Here is a 23442-nt window from a genome sequence, read left to right as displayed (position 1 = left end):
CAACTTTGTATTATCCTATAAAAATGAAAAATACTTCCTTACTCCAAACCAATAAAACTCCTAGATCAATCCATGTTAACAGCTTAGGGGACTTTATTTTTAAATGTATTACTACTAATAATGGGGGTTTTGCTATAGAATAAGTTTTTAATCCCCCTTGGTGGAGAGGCAGATGAGCAGTAGGGGGTTAGAGTATACATTCAAGTGGCTTGGATGTGTTGTCCAGAAGATGAGGTGCTGCTAGTTCTGAATTTAAAGACACAAACATTCCCAGATTGTGTGGTAGGGGTTGCAGTGATTTGAATATAAATGGCTCCCATAGCCCCATGTGTTTGAATACTTTGGATTAGAAAAGCAGTTGTGTACTTTAAGTGGGGCTTAGTGGGACATGGTAGGAGAAGCATGGAAGACAGTGGAGCAGAGGGTGATTTGAATTGTGGGAGCCTGACTGAAAAGGTTTCAGAGGAGAATATTTGTATGTGATGTCGAGACTGTTCTTGTGATATTTTGGCTACGAATGCGGCTGCTTTCTGCCCTTGCCCAGAAAAATCTGCCTAAGGCTAAATTGAAGAGTTTTAGATTGTGTTGGCAGAAGAAATCTCAAAACAGCTTAGTATGTTCTCTGTCATGAGGTTTATTAGTGCTCATTCTTATGCAAATCTATAATGAATAGGAGCAAGCTGAGCAAGGAAAAACAGAAAATGTACCATCTGAGGAGAAAGAGGGCACCAGGAAGTGGAATGGAGTTAAATCCTGTGTTCAAGGAGAGTAAAGAAAAGCTTGATGTTAAATGAAACAAAGGGAGTGGTGACCTCAAGGGAAGATCCCATCCTCATAAGCTTCCAATGTGTAAAAAGGCATTAATGAAAAGTTTAGGTCCAGGCCTAGTGGTACATGCCTTTAATCCCTGCACTTAGTCCAGGCCTAGTGGTGCATGCCTTTAATCCCCGCACTTGAGAGGCAGAGACTGTTCGATCTCTGAGTTCAAGGAAAGCCTGGTCCTCAGAGCAAGTTCCTGTACTGCCAAGCTTAGACAATGAAGGAAACCATAAAACCAAAAAGCTGGTGCAGGTGTAAGCTCATGAGGAGACCATGTTCCAGCCCAGTAGGCAGTAGAAGTTGGTAGTTTTGACCTCGTGGTTCTGGCTTTAAATTCAAGGATACAAGAAAGGGGTAATGGAATCTTGCTCCATGAAACTGCTGAGGCCAGGTGTGTGGCAGGGGTGTCCCCGCATGGAGGCCCAGAGAAGTCCTCTCCTGAAGCTGTGAAGGGAAGCCTCGATTGCCTTTGAGACACCAAGATATTGGAGATGCCACACTTGTGGGCTATCTGCCAAGGGAAGCTGCTAACAGGGAGTGGAGCCAGCCAAGAGAAAGATGTGTGTTGTAGTCAACAAAGCAGAACGGAGTTAGAAATCTGAAGAGCACTTTGACATCAGTCATGGAGATGGAGAGTTTGGAGTTTGCCCAGACAGTTGTTTGTTTTTCTTTAGTCCATTATTTCCTCACTAGGCTCCCGTTCCTCCCCTTTGAAGTGGCAATGCATAACCTGTGCCATTGTATATTGGAAGTACGTGATATGCCTTTTCAGTATGATTTTACAGGAGATTACAGTTAAGAAATTTCATGGGTCTCATAAGTTTGGACTTTTAAACAAGTTTGAGACTGTTATAGACTATGGGGACTTTTAAAGTTGGACTAAATACATTTTGCATTATGATATGGCTACAAGCCTATGAGGACCAGTGAGTGGAATGTGATAGCTTGAATAGGAAAGACCCCGCCCCCCATAGATTCATGTGTTTGAATGCTTGACTCATAGAAAGTGACACTATTAGGAGGTATGGTCTTGTTGGAGTAGATGTGGCTCTGTTGGAGGAAATGCGTCACTGAAGATAAGCTATGAGGTCTCCTATGCTCAAACCAGACCCAGCGTGGCATTGCCTTTCCCTGTTGCCTCCCAATCCAGATGTAGAACTTCTCCACCACCATTTCTGCTTGTGTGCTGCCATGCTTTCTGCCATGCAATAATGGACTAATCTCTGAATCTCTTGTATCCTTGAATCTAAAGCCAGAACCACTCTGGAGCCAGCCCCAGTTAAATGTCTCTCCTGATAAGAGTTGCCTTGGTCATGCTGTCCCTTCATAGCATCAGAAACCCTAACTCAGACAGGTGTATTCTGTAGCTCTTTTCCTCCTGGGGAGCATTTATCTGTCAGGGATTTAAGTGCTCAATAGACACTGCAAGCCAGACTCCTGTGGACCTTGAATTCTTGTTCCTTATTCTCCTTTCTTTGGTATTTGTCAAATTAATAAATTCCAATTAATAAAAGCAGTCCAGAGGCAGCCACAGTGAATTTGGAATCTGACTCTTGGAGCCAAAGCTAGTGCATTCCCTTCCTAAGGAAAAACTCACCTTCATAATTCCTATTTAATTCATTTCTTTTTAAGTTATCATACAAACTAATCAGTTTTATTGTGAAAATTTAGTACATGTGTGTGTGTGTATTTATACTTTGTTCTTATCTATCCCATTCTTCCTGTTTTCATGTCACAAATATCTTTTGTTCCCCTTCTCCTCAAAGCTCTGCATCCTATCAGTCTTCCTCCTAGTGTCATGCCCTACATGCACTCAGGGGCAGGAGGAGTAAATATATTTGTCACAGTAAAGGCAGACAAGTATTTATGAAATCTGTGTGCTGAGCAGTGGGATGGGTACCTGAGAAGGAAGTATGGCTTCTAACCTAGCAAACTGCACCATCGTTGCATTACCCTTCTCAAGCTGAATGTCTCAAAGAGTTAAAACACTGAGTGAGTTGGAAGATAAGATAATCTTAAAGTCAGTGTTTTAGTCACTGTGAAGACACATGCTGACAAGACACACTTATGACCAAGGCAACTATTAGAAGCAAAAGCATTTAATTGGGGGCCTGCTTACAGGTGCAGATGTTTAGTCCTTTATCTTCATGGTGGGGAGCAGCGTAGAAGCATGGCAACACTCAGCTAGAGAGGTAGCCAAGAGGTACATCCTGATTCTCAAGCCAAGAAAGGAGACAGAGAGAGAGAGAGAGGGAGAGGGAGAGAGAGAGAGAGAGAGAGAGAGAGAGAGAGAGAGAGAGAGAGAGAGAGAGAGAGAGAGAGAGAGAGAGAGAGAGAGAGAGAGAGAGAGAGAGAGAGAGAGGCCTAGCTTGGGCTTTTGACACCTCCAAGCCCACCCCTTAGTGATACACTTCCTCCAACAAGGTCATACTTACTCCAGCAAGGACACACCTCTCAGGCTTTTTCAAACAGTTCCACTCCTCTGCGACTAAGCATTCAAATATATGAGCTTACAGGGACCATTCTTGTTCAAACTGCCCGTCAGTACTCCAGGGATCAAGTACTAAATGTTCATCTTTTCCACATGTAGTTGGCTGGTCTCTGTCTGCTGAAGATGCCCAGACTTTAATCCACAGAATATGTAAATATGACTGTATTTGGATAAAAAGATCTTTGTGGGTATAACTAGAAACTGGAGATATGGGCTGGTAAGAGCACCTACTTCTCTTCTGAAGGTCGTGAGTTCAAATCCCAGCAACCACATGGTGGCTTACAACCACGTATAATGAAATCTGACAACCTCTTCTGAGTACTCACATATAATAATAAATAAATCTTAAAAAAGAAACTGGAGATATTATCCTGTTGGGGCTTAAGACAAGCTGAGTCCCTTTTGTAGGCTCTAGGTCTGGTAGATAAAAAAAACTGAAAATCAGACTCAAAAGAGACGAACTCAAAGACAATTTTATTGGAGTTTGCTTTTATTGATTTTTAAGGGTGCTTTTTAAAAATCATATTTATTGTGTGTGTTCTTACAATGCTGCATGTGTGGAAGTCAGAGGATAAGCTGGGTTCCAGAGATTAAATTCATATCTGTCCTCAGGCTTGGGGCAAGCATTTTCTCCTGCTTAGCTACCTTGACAGCATAGTGTGTGTGTGTGTGTGGGGGGGGGGGTGTTTGAGAAAACAAAAGGACTAGAAAGCTAGAGATCTTGATAGCTTCCAGGAAGATGGAGCTGGATAAGGAAAAAGTTAAGCTTTTCAAATTATTAGTCAAGAAAGTAGGCAGGATCAATAACATGTGGAGCCTAGTGCCTGCTGAGAGGGGAAGGGATCTTCAGAGAAAGGAAATGCTTAGGGAAAGAAGGTAATCCAGTTTGGGATTGGGTGGCTATGCAAAATAGGGAGATATAAAAAGGGAGGTGGAAAAGTTGGAGATAGCTGTAATTCAGAAAGCATGAAGGCAGAGTAGAGAACATCTGTAAGAGGCTGACTTATGAGAGAAGTTACAGGGACATTCGTAAGTCCATGGTTCATTAAGGAGACAATTATGCCTCCCATCCTAACATGCTTCTAAGCTTATCATATTTTGTAAGATTTCTAGAACATTTCCTGTCCAAATGTTTGAGAGACAGATTTGGATTAACCAGAGGGTCTAATATGTTTTTGTAATTTTATCTTTTGATCAGGTTAGAATATATGTGTCTCCAACCAGCAACAGAGGTATGACTAGGGTCTCATTTTTTTTTCACCAAAAAAACAAAACAAAACAAACAAAAAACAAAAATAAAAAAAAACCCTGAAGATCTTTTTAAAATTAAAGTCAAATAAAATAACAAAATAGTGTCAGGAGCCATAATAGGACAAGCTAATAACTAGCAGGTGATCATCCTGAAATGACCTGCTTTGAATTATTATATAATCTGTGATAGGTGAGCCCTTATTAAGCAAGGCTTTAAGGGACTAATTTTAGGAAAGATTCCTGATATTAATATGCTTTTCCTGTTATTATTAAACATATATAACACTCACTAAGTAATAGCACCCCTTTTGGAGCAGATCTCTGCAGAGCCACGAAGTTGTACTGTCTTATAGTCATGCTCTATAGACAAATACATGACCTAAGACTTTATGATGATCCTGTAAGAATTCCTAAAATTATATCTGTGACTATAAAGCTCTTTTATAATGGGACTGCTATTAGGTCCTTTTCTGATAGTCAAAACTGCAATGAGAACTCTGCCAGTCTCCCAATTGTCACCAGTTAATTGCTCTTAGATGGTAACCAGACTTTCTCCTACTCAGAGCACATTTCAAGAGGCTGTAAAACAATTAACCAAAAGTCATAAAAGGCGGACTCAAGATTTATTACAGGTGCTAGGACAGAAGATAAAATATTGAGTGGGTTTATCTATACAAAACTTTACTTGTGATTTTAAACATTTGGCAAACCTATGGAGCTGAGAAAAGTGATGGATGTTTAACTAGATAATTACTTCTAGTGGATGTGCATGTAAACATTCTCTTGTAAACTTCTATTTCAATTTATGATTTGATTTTCTGTGTGAACTTTTGATGAACTTTTTAACATGTGATCATGTATTCTGAAAGAGGCTTAAGGGCTGAGGATAAAGAGAAGAATCAGAACTGGGGGACTGAGGGGAGAGGGACAGAGGTGAGAAGAACTGGGCTGAAGAGAAGTTTCTAGACAGAACACTTTCTAGATTAGAAGGAGAATGCAATAACGAAGTGGAATAACTTAGAAACTATAGGTAACATAAAATACTAAGAGAACAATGTGCAGAATGCAGAGGGAAAGAGGAAAAAAGATGCTGCAGAGAGCAGAAGGTGCAGGCAGGCTTCTCCAGGTCCCATGGTAGGGACAAGGCAGGCTTAGTCTTAAAAGAAACAAAGCTTTCTTCTTATAATCATGGGTTTAATTCACTTAGCATTAAAAGGGTAGAAGCCTTTTCTTTCTCTAGGTAATAAAGATTGGAGCTCTATTTTTCATTCAGAATGAGAGAGTTCTTTCTGCACCGGTATTTGGTCTTTTGCTCCATATGCATATGTAAGTATAGATGTGTGTAAGTATGTAATTGTGAGAATGTATGCATGTGTGTGTGTAAGTATGTAATTGTGAGAATGCATGCAAGCCGGCCCCAACTGGGTATGAATGGATATGTATAAATGAAAAATGAACATGAATCTGTAAATGAATTTGTGAGATTATGCATATTTGCTTATGTAAAAGTTTTTCCTTCTGCAAGTGTTATCCTCTTCTGGTTCAATAGAAGTTTATTGCTCCAAACTTCCCTCTAGCTGGACAAGCAGGAGGCATCTGGACAGTAGGGAAAAGGCTCTACCAATCAATCCTTTAGTTAATCTCCTGCTGTTTTAGGATGAGGTGCTAAATGCTAGAAACTGCAGTTTCTGGCCTCAGTGGATCACAGAAGGCAGGTCAGCTACAATAGCACAGTAACTTAGATAAGTAAACTTTTTATTATACAGCAACCCTAAATTTCTTGTAAGACAAAGTCTTAGCCTCTGCCTACACTCTTCCCATCTGCTGCCAAGGAGAACCGATAAGAAAGAAGAAACTCCATGCAGGGGGCTGGCCCCTGGTAAAATAGCCGTACTTTATCAGGATACTTACAGCCTTTCCTTGATTGGTTACAATAAAGCCCTGCAACTCCATCCCTTTCATGGAGTATTTATGGAATTTGCTTTCATAAATCTCTTGTAACTGCATGATAGTAAATATTGAGGGGCAGTTGTGATACACGCTTCACGTGGTACTTCTAAAAAGGATCAAGTGTGATATTTTCCACTTTATTAAAATAGATATTGTTGGCTATTTACACCAACTCAATCAACAGGGAAGTTTTTTTCTGTCATGGCCTCCCTTTGTAACTTTTGTATACTTAGTAAACCCTCAAGGCATAGAAGTGGCCAGGCCCTCGCCTCAGGCGCTCTAGCAGCAAGTGTAAAGGCTAAAACAGCTGTAACTGCCTTTCCAGATCTTCAAGGCAGGAAAGTGGCCAGACCCCGCCCCATGCCCCCTTGATTTCCCTAATGGTCATGTCTACTGACTGTTAATAGCCATTCCCAGCCCAGGTGGGAAAGTGGCCAGGCCCTGCCCTATAAGAAAAAAACATCCCTCCATATCCTGGAAAGGGATGGAAAGTCCCCCTTCCCCGGAAACTCGATATGTCCCTCCCACCCCCAATTCTGCCCAGTTCTCTGTTGCTTCTCATCCAAGCAGGGTGTTAGCTTTTCCCTCTAAATCTCTTGCCTGAGGTTTGTTGTGCGGTGAGACTTTGTGGTATTACTTGGCTCCTGGCTGCCAGGATGCCTTTTGGAGCGAAACTGTCACGGGAAATTTTCTCTCAGAGCAAAGCTGTAACACTTGCATGAGGGAAACTTTCCCAGCAGCTGGAGAACTTCTGCAGGGGAAGCCTTCCCCTCCTTCAACACTTTAAAGATGTGTTGCCACAGACACAAGAGGTCCACAGGGAATTATAGTCTCTAAGCTTATCTGCGAGATCTCTAAAAACTGACAAGTGTTCTTACAACAAAGGCCGAGGAGAAAGGCAGGGGCAGGAGCCGAGGAACGCCTGAAGCCCCAGATGCTGAAAATATATAGGGAAGTTCACTCACTCCTTGGGGCTTCAAAAGGGGTTCTGCTCAACCAACTGACATCTGCATTTCAGAACTGCTAGGCAATAAAGTTCTGTTGTTTGTTATGACGTGGGATCCCCTGGAACTGAGTCTTCGGTAAGCCGCCATGTAGGTACTGGGAATGGAGCCCAAGTCCTCTCCAAGAGCAGAAAACAGCTTAGCTATCTCTGCAGCCCCCCCAAGACCAAGTTTACTACCTCGATGGCTTCCTCGGTAAAATGGAGTAATACCTTAAATATACACCCTGAAGTGGAAACATGGGGAAATGTATGCCCAAGAATGTGGCCGACGTTAGAAACGCCACACATTTATGGAGAGAGCTTTTTCACAATCATTTATCGCGCTCCGTTCTTTACACTTACGGTTCCCGATGGGGTCTAATTTATCCGGAGATTCACAGCTAGGGTGGGAAATAAAGGGGAGACATGGGAGTTGATAAACAAGATTACAACAGAACAGACTCCGGTACGGCTTTCATCCTCCAGGTTAGACTAACGACGCAAATGAACACACTAACAAGCGAGCCGTCCCAGCGTTAATCCAGACTACGGACTTGACTATTTTTTAACTCCTTCAGGAACTGGGCGGCCCCTCGCGAGAACCTGCGTCGTTCCCAGAAATCCGCAGGCTCAAGCGTCACTTTCCCGAGCCACTGACTTGTCTTCCATCGGACGGATCCCTTCAGGGGCCAAATCTCACGCGGCCCTCCCGCCTAGACGAGAGGTGCGGCGACAATGGACCAATAGAAACTACGGATTTCGGGTTTCCTACTCTCCACCCCTTCCCAGGACGTAACCACACTCTCGGAGGATCCGGGGCGGGGCCGAACGCGGAAGCGGAAGTGGGTGGCGGAACTCCGCGAGCTCCGGCCCCACGTGTGCGGTGAGTGTGTTGTGGAGAGTTTGATGCGGGATGTGCGAGGCAAGCGTCCGCCGGCCACTCTGGAGCGGGGAGTTCTGCGGGGTGGTGGGCCAGCGGCGTCTTCAGACCCGCCCCCGGGGCGGTCTACCGGGCCGCTTCTATGGCTCGGTGTTGGAGGAATCCCCGCGAGGGCAGGAGTTAAGCCCTGTCTATTAGGTTGATTATTGCAGCGCTAGAGGAACTAGTTTCGCTGTCACACTCCGGCCTGTGCGAGTCACAGTCATCCCGCTCGTCCCGCGACAGACATGGTGCATAGGAGCAGTGCAGGAAAACTGAAGCGACCCCTAAGCTGAGACCTAAAAGCATGATGGGAGGCAAGAGTATTTTAAACAGAAGCGGTGGGCTGTCCCGGTGGTGGAAAGTTAGGAGTACGGCGCGGACTGGACAAAGAGGAGGGTAGAACTTTGGAGCCACAGTGTGGAGTTTCTTTATTTTTGTGTAGTGGGAAGCACTTTTCTTTGTGTCCCTATGCATATAAAATATTGAAGGAGTATTAGGAAAAGATGGGAGGCTCATGGTAGGTCTTGATTCTCTTAAGGAGGTTTTTGATGATTTGCATTGCGTGTTGGTAGTAGAGACAGGTATCTTTAAGGAGATTGCAGGATAACTTACTGGTGGGTACAAGATGACTGACAAAGAAGTGAAAATCAGGAGCAATGTTCCAGTTTGCTCTCTGCGACGTGGAGTAGAGGATACCCCATTGGCTACAGCAAGAGTAGGCAGGGAGAGAAAGATGGTAATTTGTAGTGGAAATACAGAGGATTATGTCTCAGACATTAAGCATACGATGTTATATGCATTATCAGGAAGTGTTGAAGACTCAGGTCTGTAGGTGTAGGAAGTTGTCTTGGCGTCTGAAGACACCCCTCGGCCCAAAGCTCCCCGTCTAGAAAACCTAATTTGCTTGTCTTGCTCTTGGGTTAGCCATTTATTTGATAGTGAAGGAACTTGGCAAACAGTGCTTTAAGTGATCAGAGTTAACATCGTGACTGCCACATCGCTTTGTCACTGTGGAAACAGCACTTCTTTGCTATCACTTGCCACCCCCTCCCCTGGCCCAAGCGTAACCTCAGTCTAATAATGAAAATCTTAAGCTCCCAAAGGGGACATAACCTGTTAAAACAGAGGATGTGCGATGGCTACATTTTCTGAATCTCGGAATAGGAAGAGGACAGGAATGAGAAAATTGATTTCCAAATAAACCCTGTGCTATACTAGTGTTAATTTCGTATAAGTATCATCGCACTGTCTTATTAAGTTGTCAGTGGGGAAGCTGGGTAACAGATCTATAGGCTCTATATCGTTTTAACTCTTAAGTAAGATGCATAGTTTCAAAATAGAGTATGTAAATAAAGGTATCTCTAGAAAGAAAGCTGCATGTGAGGGCCATTGGCACAATTGCTTAGCATATGGTATTACATGAAACTTGCATGCAGAAATGCAAGTGTAAATGTGATGTCTTACCAAGTGGTAAAATGTAAAATCGAACTGCCCAGCAGAAAGCTGAGCAGTTCCTGTGTTGGAATTACAGATATGTACCTTGTATATGCACTGCTGGGTGTCAAACCCATCGAATTTTTCAGAATGTTTCCTGGAGAAATTTGGTTCTTTTAGGTTTAGGAAGTCTAGTGCAATGGGTAGTTCATAGTAGCAAATTAAAGAATTTGAAAAGCCTGTCTTTACTTGCTGACTATTGCTGTTTGAGTTACTGTTTCTCAGTCTCAAATACAACCTGGAACCCTGCCCCAGATGTTCCAGTGTCCTGAGGAATTAATCTCGTTTTTTTTGTTTTGAGTTTTGATACAGTATCTCACGATGTAGCCCAGACTGGCCTCTAGTTTATGTTGCCCAGAATAGCTTTGAACTCACAGTGATCCTTCTGCCTCAGTCTAGGTGCTAGGATTGCAACTGTGAGTCAACACAGCCAACAAGAAATTAATTCTTGAGTGGAAGTTCCTAATCTGTAAACATTGTCTAGGAATTCCTACAGGTGACTCTTGTAGTCATTTAGAGGTGGGTGGGTGAGCATGTAATGCCATTACTCATCCCTGAAGCTTCCCAGGTTAGAAGCTGCAGACAGTGGTGTCTACTCTTACAGTGGTCTGTTTTAGCCAGTGCTGCTGCTTAAGTGTTGCCACACACTAGCCAGGCTGTGCATGTCCTGGGCTCTTGGGCTGGGATCTTTTTCGCCCTTCGAATTAATGTCTTAGATGTTAACTATGTACTTGGTGGACTTGAGAGCCTGCAAGCTGTGCCTGGATACTTTATACTGCATCTGAACTCAGGGAGTAAATGCTGTACCAACTACTTAATGACTCTTATTGGATGAGCAATTCAGTGATTCTTTGTGGTTTTGGCTTTTGTTTTTTCAGAAGTACTATGATGGAAGTCAAAGGGAAGAAAAAATTTACAGGAAAGAGTCCACAGACATCACAAGGAAAGAATAAATTTCATAAAAACAGTGGTAAGAGGGCTTTCCCCATGGTGCCTCCCTTCTGGTGACTACTTAGATTAGGCGGGCTTGGGTGGGATTTATGGCAGGTGCTGCTCTATTCCTGGGCTGGGATTACAGTAAACGTGTTAGAAAGAGGCCATGGCTACTGTCCACAAATTAACCTGTTCCTTGTAGAACTTCTACGAGATTGCCAGAAGAATAGAGGAATATTTTATTTCTAAAAGATCCTTTGTGTCAGCAGTTGATGTGGCCTCATGGTGTTCACATTCATTCTCTGCACAATTCATTTTTATATTCATGAGTTGGAGCTGGCTAGTTCACAGCTTTTGCCTTCAGAATTTCAAATGGTGATACCTCTGTTACTCCATCAGGTGTCAGTATTGCAGAGTAGAAATATCCAGGCCTATGTAGATAACTGTTTCCTAAGCTGTCATATGATTCCCCTTGTAGTGGTCTTAAGTTAGCAGTTGTTACTGACATCTTGCTTGTTAGATATATGTAAGCTTTTTGACCAAAAATTTTAACCAAATAATTTTATTACAGGCTTTAATTTTCTTTCTGGAGTTAGACCTTTTCAGAAATATACTTTAACTCATTTTTATGATATACTTTCTTAACTTCAGTGATACTCACTTTGTTCTTAGACTCTTATAGAACCACTGATTGAGATTTTTTATAAATACTGATCGTAGAGCCAGTAACCTCTAGCATATGTTTAAAACAGCAGAAATATGCCAAGCTAACAATAGTGGTTGTTTTTAGGAGGTGAATTATAGTTTATTATGAACTCCTGCCCTTTCTGGGGCTGACGTCACTTGTCTATATTACAGTTTTATAATCAGAAAGTTTCCTTTTGATTTGATTGTTTAAATTCTAATCTATTCAAAAGGGTTAATAATGCATTTTTGAGGGTGAGGCTGCCTGTTGCACCGCAGAGCATGCCCTTCTCTGCAGCGTGTAGTTGAGTGGATGCTGGTGCTTAAGGCTCAGAGTCAGTGAACTAACTCATATTCGTTGTTACTGCTAGAGCCTAGTTCTTCAAAGACATTCCCAAGGAAAGCTGCTAAGGAAAGTGGACCTAAAGTCACTTCTAAGAACTTTGAGAAAGGTGCCACAAAACCTGGCAAGAAGGGTGTAAAGCAGTTCAAGAACAAGCCACAAGGGGGCAAAGGACCGAAGGACAAATTTCAGAAGGCAAATAAATTCAACAAGAAGCGGAAATTCCAGCCAGATGGTAAAAGTGATGGTAAGCGTGACTCATAGAGCCATTGCAGCAGGTTCCCTGTGCCGAGTGGTGACTGAACCAAGGTGCGCAGGTCTCCACGCTGTCGGAGACCACCTGTCCTGTCTCCAAGCAGGCAGCAGCTTGGACTAAAAGGAAGGAAGCACACAGGCTTTAAGTAAACAACAGCGTGTTTCCCAACCAAAATTTCTCTTCCTGGGGCTGGAGAGTTGGCTCTACAGATAAGAGCACTTGTGCTTGCAAAGGACCCAAGTTTGATTCCTAGCACCCACGTGGTCCCTCACACCCATCCAGAATTCCAGTTCAAGGGGATCAGTGTCCTCTTCTGACCTCCTCAGGCACCAAGCACACATGCTGTGCTCAGACATGCCTGTAAGAAAAATAATTCTTAAGATGAATCTAAAAATAACTGCTATTTATACCTAGGTTTTATTATGACTCAGTTCACTTTTTATTCTTTTGGTTTTGGCAATGAATCAGTTTTATAATCAGAGGATAGGAGACATGTAGAAATAACTAATTTTTAAAGGACTTAGGGGAAATACTCGTGTAAATAACACCCTAGCGAGATACTCATTTCACTTTTCTCACTGGTCAGTATTACTGTTGTGTAACTGATCACATAATCAGATTTCAAAGATTATGATACATGTATAGGTAGATTTCAACCTTCATAGCATCAATCTGTAGAAAACTTAGAAGCTTGCCATGTATTGTCAGGAGTGCAAGGTGACTGGGTTATCCCTGGATTTGTGTCTCGTTTCTGCCATGTGGTGCTGAGGGAGGCTTTGACAAGGCACTTGATGTGTGGGACCTGCTTCCCTAGTGTCATCCACCTCACGCTCTAAGAGTTAAATAATGCAGGACAGCTCTCCGGACATGGAGTTTTATTTAATTTTTGATGTTTTGATTGAATGAGGGACCCCATGTATGCAAGTGTTCCACCACTGAGCTTCACCACCCGCTTTTGAACAGTAGATTTCTCAAATTATTTTTCCTGTTTTAGTCTGGATTGACTTGTTTCCATTGAAAACTCTGGCTTAAAGGCCATTGTCTGTGCTCTAAAGTGGAATGCTGTTCACAATTGAAGATGGTGCTTCACATTTGTAGGCACTTTTATAATCCTTTCATATTCCATTTTCTCACTAGGTCTCCTGCTAAGAATAATAAGCCATTAAAATGCCTGGACTGTATCCAGCCAGGGTGGTACATGCACTTACTGAGTTTGAGGCTAGCTTGTGAGACCCTTGTCTTTTAAAAAACTATTAAATAAATTGTTCTAGGTAAATTTTAAATGTATAGACTGGCTAAAACTTGTGATCAAATGTAAAATTTCTGGGAAGTTATGTTTTCCCTGTGTAGCTTCTAGAATGAGTACTGGTTCTGGTGATTGCCCTTTGTACTAACTTCACATTTGGGTATAGTATTTGGCATGCTAAACATATTGAATCTGCATCTAGAATCAGCAGCCAAGAAACCCAAGTGGGATGACTTCAAAAAGAAGAAGAAAGAGCTGAAGCAGAGCAGGCAACTCAGTGATAAGACCAACTATGACATCGTGGTTCGAGCAAAGCACATTTGGGAGAGCTTGAGAAGGTACTGCTGCCACTTCGCTCTTTATCAGACCATCCAAGACAAGGGTGGCAGGAAGGGGTGCCCTGCAAACAGACAGGTGCTCTAGGCATCAAAGACTGCACCTGGTTTCTTTGTTACATATTCACAGTCTGCTGTCACATCAGCAAGATGGCTGTCTGCTTACTGCTTAGTGAAATGTGTATGGAATCATTAGGATAGTGTCAGATAGCTTTATGGAAATAGAGTCCAATAGATTTAATATCCATCCTGAAAGATTTCTTAGAAAATGAAGGGCAATTTCTTATCAGCTAGGTTTTGAGATGTTTAAGTATTTGCCATCTGAGATTGTTTTATTATTTTTCTTTGCTTCTGAAGTTCTGGCTGTTAAGATTTAGATTGATGCATAAAATTATACCTTGTGAGATGAGTTTCTGTCTCTGAGAAAATTGCTTTTGTCTGGCTGCTCCAGAATAATAATTTTAATGTCAAAGATTTGCTGCCTTCAAAGGAAAAACTGCACTGAACTGGTGACCATATATTGCATGGTGTTTGGTTTTCATGTTTAAAATAACTTCATCTGTGCTTCTTCTGCAGAAAAGATTGTGACAAAGAAAAGCGGGTGAAGCTCATGAGTGATTTGCAGAAGTTGATTCAAGGGAAAATTAAAACTGTGAGTAGAGTGTGCTCATTATTCCATTTTAAAAAAAAAAAAAATCCAGGTTTCCTTTGTTCTTAGGGAAGAATAGTTAGCTGTTGGTGACTGGGGCCCGACACATGCACAAGTGCTATTTCAGTGGTGAGACCCGTGTGTGGAAGGAATTCTTTTCTTTCATGAATACTGTATGGATCGACATCGCATTAGCTGTCTTTGCATTTTTTCTTCTTAGTGTTCTTGAGCATTGAGTGTGACTCGTGGCCATGCGTGTCCAGGTGTGGAAACTTTCCCCTTGTGGCGCGTTGAGTGTGACTCGTGGCCACGCGTGTCCAGGTGTGGAAACTTTCCGCTTGTGGCGCCATGTTAATGTTCACAGCTTTCAGATTCTGGAACAGGCGATATTAATGAGAAATGCCAGTCCAAATTGAGGGGCAATAATGCTGAAGAATTGTGACAAGCTTCAAAAGCCGATCAACTAAGCTCTCTTCTCCCTGTGATTGTCAGGGTGCTGTCTATCTGTGGCCATAGTTACTGATTCAGCAACACTTGGGCATTGGCCAGTCCCACCTCAGAGCCTGTTAGTGTTCAGGAGATGAAGCTGCAGTCCATGCAGCCCTATGGGTATGGTTAGGGTTAGGATTGAAACTCGGACGGTGGTAGTATCTGCCCATCTCTTGAATTAATTCCAGCTGTCAAGTATGATAAGGAACAAAGCCAAATAACAGTACCCCATATAATTAGACGTATTTTTGCCTCAAGCATCTAGTGGGGTTTAAGCTGAAAAAAGTATAAATTGTAAAAAATAGTGTAAATAGTAAGAAACATGGTTGTTCAGAAATATTGAGTGTAGAAAGCTCCAACCATTCTCTTGCAGATTGCCTTTGCACATGACTCAACTCGAGTGATCCAGTGCTTCATTCAGTATGGGAATGAGGAGCAGAGGAAGCAGGCTTTCGAGGAATTGCAAGGTATTGTTGATAAGCAGTGTGTTTATCTTGTAATAAAGTCACTTGTTTTATCATGGAATGCTGAAGAATATCTAGAGATGATCTTCATGTTCCATGTTTTCTGGGAGACCGTTTTGGTTGCTGTGTTCCTTTGCCTGGGGTGAGGAGAGCTCGCCCTTGTCCACAGTCTTGCACGAGCTTCATTCCTTGTCTGGACAACTGCAGAGCGAAGCTCAGATCAGTGAGATGCCTTGCTTTCCCCTCCAGGTGACTTGGTTGAATTAAGTAAAGCCAAATATTCCAGGAATATCGTTAAGAAATTTCTCATGTATGGGTAAGTTGTAAAGTGGTGGTGGTGGTGGTGGTGGTTTTTAACTTTCAGTTTTGTGGATTTTACTTTTGCTTGAATGTTACTTTAAAATCTCTGGTCTTGGTGATCTCCTCCAGAGACTTGTGGTCTTCCTAGGGCACAACACCTTGAAACAGTAACCGAAATTGACCACAAAAATGACGCCACCTTCTCTGTAGTTGAGGACCTGTTTTTACATAGTATGTTATAGAACAGAGCATGAGACTCCTTGGCTAGCAGCATTTACTTAGTTGGTAGTTGTTGGAGTAACTTCGGCTAACAGTATTTAGAGAGTAGAAGGGTAAGAGGAATAGATAAACTGACTCTGAATACTGCTTGAGACAGAAGTAGGCTTAATTATGTTCCTGGCTATTGTCACCTGCCCATATGCTTTAGAGGAAATCCTGGGTTTGAGACAGTTGAAGTTTATTTTATCTCCGTCTGCCCCCTTGACTTTACTCTCTCCTCCCCTTACTTTCCTTGTGGTCCAGTTGAAGGAGCTGACTCGGGCACTTTCTGTGTACTGGCCACTTCTCTAGGGCATCTTAGTTCAGCTAGCTCTCCTAGCAACTGTGTTTCTGTTTTTTTAGTGAAGAAGCTGAGACACTGAGAAGTTAAGGCTTCAGGGCTGGAGCTGTGACTTAGAGGTAGAGCATTTGCTTTGCACTCATGAGGTTCTAGATTCTGTTTTAAAATTAAAAAAAAAAAAATCAGCTCTGTAGGCTGATCAGCAGAGCCAGGCTTTCTTACTAAGGATTGCAGCCTGCTTTGTCCTCTAAGTGTTCGAGTAAAGATACAGGGAGATTGGTTTTCCCGTTCACAAGCTTTCCTGCATAGAGAGATTCCCTCTCTAACCCAGGCATTTCTGCGTTGACCTTTGGAGAAGGTGTAGGTTCATTGTCATCCAACTTCCTCCTACTGTCATTTACTTTTCTATGTTCTTTGTGACTTTAGAAGTAAGCCACAGGTTGCCGAGATAATCCGAAGCTTTAAAGGGCATGTGAGGAAGATGCTGAGGCATTCAGAGGCATCGGCCATTGTGGAGTATGCATACAACGACAAAGCCATTTTGGAACAGAGGAACATGCTGACAGAGGAGCTCTATGGGAACACATTTCAGCTTTACAAGGTGGCAAGTTCTTTCCCAGTGTGTTTGTTTTCTGTGGGGTCTCTTAAGTTTCAGGGTCCTATATTTAAGATGTGTTTTTACCAGGGTAGTACTTCAGACACGTCTCACAAGTGATCATTCTGTGCTTGGATCTATCCATGTTGTCCCTTCCCCTGCTGTATGTGTAATGCCTCAGCACTTCTCTCTGTAGTCAGGCTCTGATCAAAAACTGCAGCAGTAAGCGGTGCTTTTCTGCACCATAGCCACCTCTGGCTGAGATGCACTGCACTCCTCTTGCCTTGTCTCCTGTTTCTCCCTGGTTTTGCCTTACCTTTGTCCAAGTTGGATCTGGACAGGAAGGGGACAAGAGACCTGGCAGCAGATGATGGATAGAAGTCTGAGACTGGCCAGAGATGGGACTGGTACTTCTCTAGGCCTGTTTTCAACTCTGGGACAGGAGTATCCAAATAATATGACAGGATATGGGTTGACTGTAGGGTTATCTCCAGTAGCTTGACTTCCTGAGTTGAATTTCTTTAGCGTCTCTACTGTGACACCTGACCATGCTAGGTGCTTGGTAAGATGGGATGGCTGCTGGTTTGGTTAGTGGTTAGCCTGTGGACATGTATAGATTTTGTTCTTATTGTTCCTTATAATGACTATTTGCAGAGCATTCCTCCTTTGCTAGGTCATATATGTAGCCTTGAGATAATTTAAAATATGCTGAGGGATCATATGGGTTATATATGAGTACATTGCTGTTGAGAGTCTTAAGCACGATCAAGTTTTTGTATCCTTGGAGGTTGCTAGGGCCAGTCCTCCACAGGGATGACCACATTTGGCAGATGTATAAACAGGGAATCAGATCGTGATGGGTTATCGTGCTGCATACGAGGTATTTGTTCTATAAATGTGAAACATCTCAAATTTGTTTTAAACTTAGTTTACCATGACTCGATACCTTGCTTCTTGTGAAGCTATTACATTTGGAGGCATTTGAGTTTTCTTTCATTTCAGTCAGCAGATCACCCAACTCTGGACAAGGTGCTAGAGGTGCAGCCGGGAAAGCTAGAGCTTATCATGGATGAAATGAAGCAGATTCTGACTCCGATGGCCCAAAAGTAAGAAAGGGTTTTTAGTAGCAGATTGAGAAAGGCATTTGAGGGAGCCTTCTGTTAGTCATCTATCATAAATAAGAGCATAAAATTTTGTTTGAAACTATTCTTGACACAGGTAGACATTGTTCTTGTTGATATTGTATCTTATTGGCTAACTTACAATAGTGAATCGTAAACTTTCTTAAAGTAATAAAACTAAATTTTTTTCAAAATAAAGTGTTATACTGAACCCTTGTATGTTAAATAGCTTTATAAATTCAATTGATTATTTAAACTGCACTAGTTTGAGCTTGTTGCTGTCCTGTCTTTGGTGCCCTAACACAATGGTTGAGCACCAAGCTTCCGGACATCCTGTGTGAGTGTGGACAGCTGCACTTCTCCGGGTCTGGTTTCTGGACCTGTGCAGTTGAGGTGGTAGCAGCGCATCCTCTGTATGGTTTTATGAAGATGAAATGGATTAATATCTGCAGAGCCCTTAGAAGAGTGCTGTGTGCATCAAGGTGTTCATTCTGCTCTGGGTTTGCATGCTTCCTGTGAACCTTGATTAAGTAGGAGTTGTTGTTCCTTGTGACATTGTTTTCGTCCACTCAAATTGAAGTGCTGCTGAAACTATTTCTGATACTGAGGCATTTTGAAGAATGCTCGACAGAAATTAACCATTAGGACTTGAGTTTACATGTGAGCTCTTAAGGAGATGTCCAGTAGTTGGGGAAGGGGTGCAGCTAATGGAACCTGGGGTAGAACAGTGGTACTAGGGCATCAGTCATTCTGCTAGAGAGCCTGGACATTTGTATCCTAGTCTCTGTCATGATGAAACCAAGCCAGTGTCATGGGCTAAAACTATTTAACCTCTTAGTACTGTTGAAAGATGCCAGATTATGACAAAAGTGTCTTTAGTTAAAACCATCTCCCTTGTTTAGATGATCTTAGGACCGACACGGTTACCTGTCTGTGTGTGACTGCTCTGCTAGATCTGATATTTGTATGTTTCTTTTGTTTCCAGGGAAGCTGTGATTAAGCACTCACTGGTTCATAAAGTATTCTTGGACTTTTTTACCTATGCACCCCCAAAACTTCGATCAGTAAGTTCTTGGTTCTTGTTCCTCCATCAGTGTAAAGCCAGTCATGGCACTTGGAGGCCTGAGACAGGATGACAAACACTAGTTCAAGGTTAGCTTGGACTCCATAGTAAGTTCCAAGCCAGTGTGGACTGCAGTGCTCAAAAAGCAAAATAAACTGTGACAGTGTATAGGGAAAGCAGGGCCGCCCTGATGTCGACAATCCTTTAGAAATGCCACGTTTTCCTTTTCTCTTAGATAACCCACTAAACAGGCACTAAGCAGATCTGCTAAATCTCTTTAATGCTTTTCCCCCAGAAAATAATAGAGTTGACCCTGGATTTATTAATGCCACTGAATTTTTACATTTTAGTTACAATCCAGAGAGTGTCCTCTAGCTAATCTAATCCAAAAGGTAACTTACATTTGAGCATTACTCAGTGTTCCAATAGTTTTAAATTAAAAAAAAAAAAATGCCCGCTTTAAAGGTTAAGGGAGGATACTTAATGTTAAACTAAATGGTCTGTGAAAACCTGGGCCTTATCTAATGGAAGGCAGAGGGCAGTGAAGGTAACTACACGTCCTTCCAGTCAATGGTGCGAATACAGATGAGAGCTGATACCTCAGCTCCCTGACCTTCACCTGCCTCATCAAGCCGTGAGCTGCTGCTGTCCATTTGCTCTGTCTAAGCCCAAGGGCTGACTACATACATCACGCATCTGATTTCTCTCAGTGAATATATATGCCTGTCTGTCACACATTTGTGGGAATTTTGGAGCCCTCCAGTTAGCATGTAGAATAATTTCTCTGCGGCAGCCCCAAAGCTTGCGAAGAGAGCAGCACTTACTCCCTTAGGATTTTCCTCTTCCCTGCTTAGGGTTTTTCAGGGTTGGTGTGTTTTGATGATAGTAGAAGGCAGCATTCAGTTACAGCGAGGGTTTGGAGCGGCTGTAAAGTGACAAGACTTCTGGAGATCTTGGAAGCACAGTTGGAACCTGTGTTATCCACTGGCCCAGTAGCTTTCTATTAATTCTTTGAGAATGTCATATATATACATACATATATATATATATACATACATACATATACATACATACATATATGTGTATGTATGTAAATGTATTTTAATCATATTTCTCCTCCTAATTCTTTCCAGATCTGCCTCCTAATTTCCTGTTATCCTTTAAAAAAAAAAAAAAATAACCCATGAGTTCAGTTTGTGCCACCGTATATTTATAGTTATGGGGCCATCCACTCGATGTTTAGAAGCTCTTCAGCTCTGGGTGGAAGCTAGTGAGCCCCTGTGAACCCCCACTCTGGATCTTGACCGGCAGCCATGCTGCTGTGAGTTTGTGGATGAAGTGGTTCTGTCCAGTCAGGTACACTCCAGTCAAGGAGACTGTTGCACCTGGCTTCTTTAGGCTGTGGCTCTTAAAATCTTCCTGCCCCCTCTTTCACAATGTCCCCTAAGCCTTAGGGGAGAAGCTGTGATTTAAATGTCCCGTTTATGGTAGAGCACTTTTGGAGAAATTTTTAAGTTTAGATGTGTGACCTGAAATCTTCTTGAGATTCATCCTTGTAGAGGATGCTGCTTTTCAGGTGAAGTGTAGTCCTTCTGTATGTGTTCACCTACTGTGAAATTTTAATTTGGGTCCCTATAGCTCCTAGGTTACAGAACTCATCCATATGACTTGTGGATATCCAGTCCTGTGCTACATTAACCACAGAAACGTGAGTCAGGGTGAGGTTAGAGTGTGTCTCTATGTGCACATGTAGGGAGTGGTTTCTTTCCCCAGCTGTTCTGATAAATACTCCACAGCACCACTACCCCCTGGCTTCTTTTCCTATATTCATTAGAATATATCACATGCCACCTGTGAGCACCTTTAAAAATAGATACGGGGAAGAAGTGGTTATGCTGTTTATTAGATGTTAGCTATGAGCTGAATTTGTTGCTTCTGATGGGAAAGACTGTGCCTAGAGAGAGCTTGTCTGTCGGATTAAAGCCCCAGTGGTTGCTGGCTGGCCTCACTCATTTTCACTCTGCGCCTTGCTGATCTCATGTACACAGGGGAGAAATTACAACTTGACCTCCTCTGTTCTCTAGGAACTAATTGAAGCCATCCGGGAAGCAGTGGTGTACCTGGCCCACACACACGATGGCGCCAGAGTGGCCATGCACTGCCTGTGGCATGGTACACCCAAGGTAAGTGTCAGAGCCATGTCTTGCCTGCTGGCTGGATTCCATAAGCCCTTAACTTTGAGTTGGTAGCCTTTGGCCTGGCTTTGGTTCCCAGTTGCACAGGCGCATTATCTTCTGCAAGCTGTGTCTTAGGGCCTCCTAGGGCTTTGGCATCCTTGAGCCTTGTCTTCTCTTGAGCAGAAATGCACGGCTTTACGGAAGGTTAGGAAGAGGTCCTCTGGTACATTTATGCTCAGCTTTGGCTTGCAGGGGCTTGGGCACTTGTGTTCTTTCACTCTTCATTTAATGGTCATTCAGAGTGGAAGAAAGGAAGAGCTAGTTAGGGAACACGCCACATGTATGTTCTTGTGTATATTAAGTACTCTGAGAAAAAGGTGAGCATCTGTCTTGATCAGAGAACTTTCCGTTTCCTGTCCTTTAAATGGTGTTGTGTTTTATCTACCCTTTACTTACTGCTAACTTAAGTACTGCACAAACATATTAAACACATCCTGTATGCTAGGTTCTTGACAGGTCGGGTATTGGAAGAGGGACAGTTGTAAAGGGGACTTCACTAGGTTTGCATGTGCCTTGGACTATCAGGTTCCACATCTGTGCCTAAAATATGGTCAAGGTTATAGACGTCCTTATAGGTGCTCGTTGGGTCCCATTGCCCTGTGTTTCATTCTGCTTTATCATTTCTCTTTTCACTAATGATGCTGGTGGAAATGGAATACTACATAGTATTATGTAGTACTTAATGTATAACTAAACATTCACTGACGCAGTTTTTCCTTTTTAAGGACAGGAAAGTGATTGTGAAAACAATGAAGACGTACGTGGAGAAGGTTGCCAATGTGAGTACAACAAAAGCACGTTTCTTTTTTGTTGTTGTTGTTTTTGTTTTTGTTCTTTTTTTTTTTCCGAGACAGGGTTTCTCTGTGTAGCCCTGGCTGTCCTGGAACTCACTCTTAGACCAGGCTGGCCTCGAACTCAGAAATCTACCTGCCTCTGCCTCCCAAGTGCTAGGATTAAAGGCGTACGCTACCACTGCCTGGCCTAAAAGCAGGTTTCTTAAAGTCACTAACTGACTTGATGTGACTGTGAGATGAGTTTGTGCAAATTGGCAAATTTGAACGCTACAGAAAATTACGAAATTTGTTCATGACATCTTTTCTATGTTTTTCTAGGTTAACTTATACAAAATGGGTTTCATACTATAGTTCTCTCTTTGTAGGAGTTGTATATGTATGTGTGTTTGGTTAGAGATCAAAGGTTTTCATGTGTCTGGGGGAGCGCTCTGCCTCTGCACTGCACCCCAGACCCTGTGTGGTTGTGATGTATGAAGAGTGGTATTTATACCTGCTTTAAAGAGTGCCTCCAGACATGTTAACTAACATAGGATTACAGCTGCCTGTTTAAGACATATATAAATAATAGAAGATTATAGCTCAGAAACAGGATACTGGTTTTTGCTACCACCAAAACCTTAATAAATTAAAACATTTGTCTTTTTCTTGGCATAAATTTATAATGTACTTATGAAAAGTTTAAGCTCTTAAACAGTAAATATTTTAGCTCCTTACAATAAATTGAAGGATTAGCATTAGATACAAAGGTTTTTTTGTTTTTTGTTTTTTAAAGATTTTTTATTTATTATATGTAAGTACACTGTTGCTGTCTTCAGACACACCAGAAGAGGGTGGCAGATCTCATTCATTACAGGTGGTTGTGAGCCACCATGTGGTTGCTGGGATTTGAACTCATGACCTTCTAAAGAGCAGTCAGTGCTCTTACCCGCTGAGCCATCTCACCAGCCCTTTTTGTTTTTTTTTTAAACTGGGGATTAATTGTTTTTAGGTGGATAAACTACTTAGAGTTGAGGTCTGGTCTCCACGTGTGTGTGCACAGGCAGTCTCATACTCACATACTTGCATACATAGGCAGTGTCTCACATATATATATGCACACACACACACACACAATGTGCTATGCCATCCACACCATAATAAAAATAATAGAAGTCTGTGTGTAGTTAGATGTTGAATAATTTTTGTACTAGCATTACCAAGTAATGGTTAAAATAGGTAGTAAAAATACTGATAGTAATATCATTTAGTTATATAGTTCAGTAAATTTGTCAATTACTGGTGAGTGAAAGTTCTACTTTTTCCTATTAAAGAAAGTCAATGAGAACAACTAACATTTGTCAGATTCTTTCAGACCAGCGTAGGGTAGATGCTGTGTGATACAGGTTATCCTCTGGCGTTGGGAATGAGGGAGTTAGTATGTGATCATTTGGTAGATAGCTAACTTTTCCATAAGGGAATAAGC

The 23442-nt window shown here is 42.2% G+C and overlaps 1 protein-coding gene and 1 long non-coding RNA gene across 5 annotated transcripts in view; one reads left to right on the top strand and one right to left on the bottom strand.

The window, feature by feature from the left end:
• Positions 1 to 8225, bottom strand: part of LOC116103698 — a 29562-nt gene extending 21337 nt beyond the window's left edge. The window contains exon 1 of the long non-coding RNA XR_004123543.1: positions 7860 to 8225. This is a non-coding gene — a long non-coding RNA (uncharacterized LOC116103698). The remainder of the gene's footprint in view (positions 1 to 7859) is intronic.
• Pum3 (pumilio RNA binding family member 3) overlaps positions 7582 to 23442 on the top strand; it is a 34418-nt gene continuing 18557 nt past the window's right edge. For 2 of the 4 annotated variants that reach the window (XM_031390017.1, XM_031390016.1), the window contains exons 1-13: positions 7582 to 7710; positions 8075 to 8379; positions 10791 to 10882; positions 11901 to 12119; positions 13577 to 13712; positions 14286 to 14361; positions 15221 to 15314; positions 15561 to 15627; positions 16597 to 16771; positions 17768 to 17871; positions 18872 to 18950; positions 21034 to 21132; positions 21912 to 21965. In XM_031390017.1, the coding sequence (XP_031245877.1) occupies positions 7699 to 7710; positions 8075 to 8379; positions 10791 to 10882; positions 11901 to 12119; positions 13577 to 13712; positions 14286 to 14361; positions 15221 to 15314; positions 15561 to 15627; positions 16597 to 16771; positions 17768 to 17871; positions 18872 to 18950; positions 21034 to 21132; positions 21912 to 21965 (1512 nt within the window). In that variant the 5' untranslated portion in view covers positions 7582 to 7698. Of the gene's footprint in view, positions 7711 to 8074; positions 8419 to 8443; positions 8733 to 10790; positions 10883 to 11900; positions 12120 to 13576; positions 13713 to 14285; positions 14362 to 15220; positions 15315 to 15560; positions 15628 to 16596; positions 16772 to 17767; positions 17872 to 18871; positions 18951 to 21033; positions 21133 to 21911; positions 21966 to 23442 lie in introns of those variants that run through there. The other 2 variants (XM_031390018.1, XM_031390019.1) reach the window with 2 other exon arrangements.

The sequence above is a fragment of the Mastomys coucha genome, unplaced genomic scaffold (genome assembly GCF_008632895.1).
Source record: "Mastomys coucha isolate ucsf_1 unplaced genomic scaffold, UCSF_Mcou_1 pScaffold21, whole genome shotgun sequence".
NCBI classification, from domain to species: Eukaryota; Metazoa; Chordata; class Mammalia; order Rodentia; family Muridae; genus Mastomys; species Mastomys coucha.
This window is presented reverse-complemented; position numbering and strand designations above follow the sequence as displayed.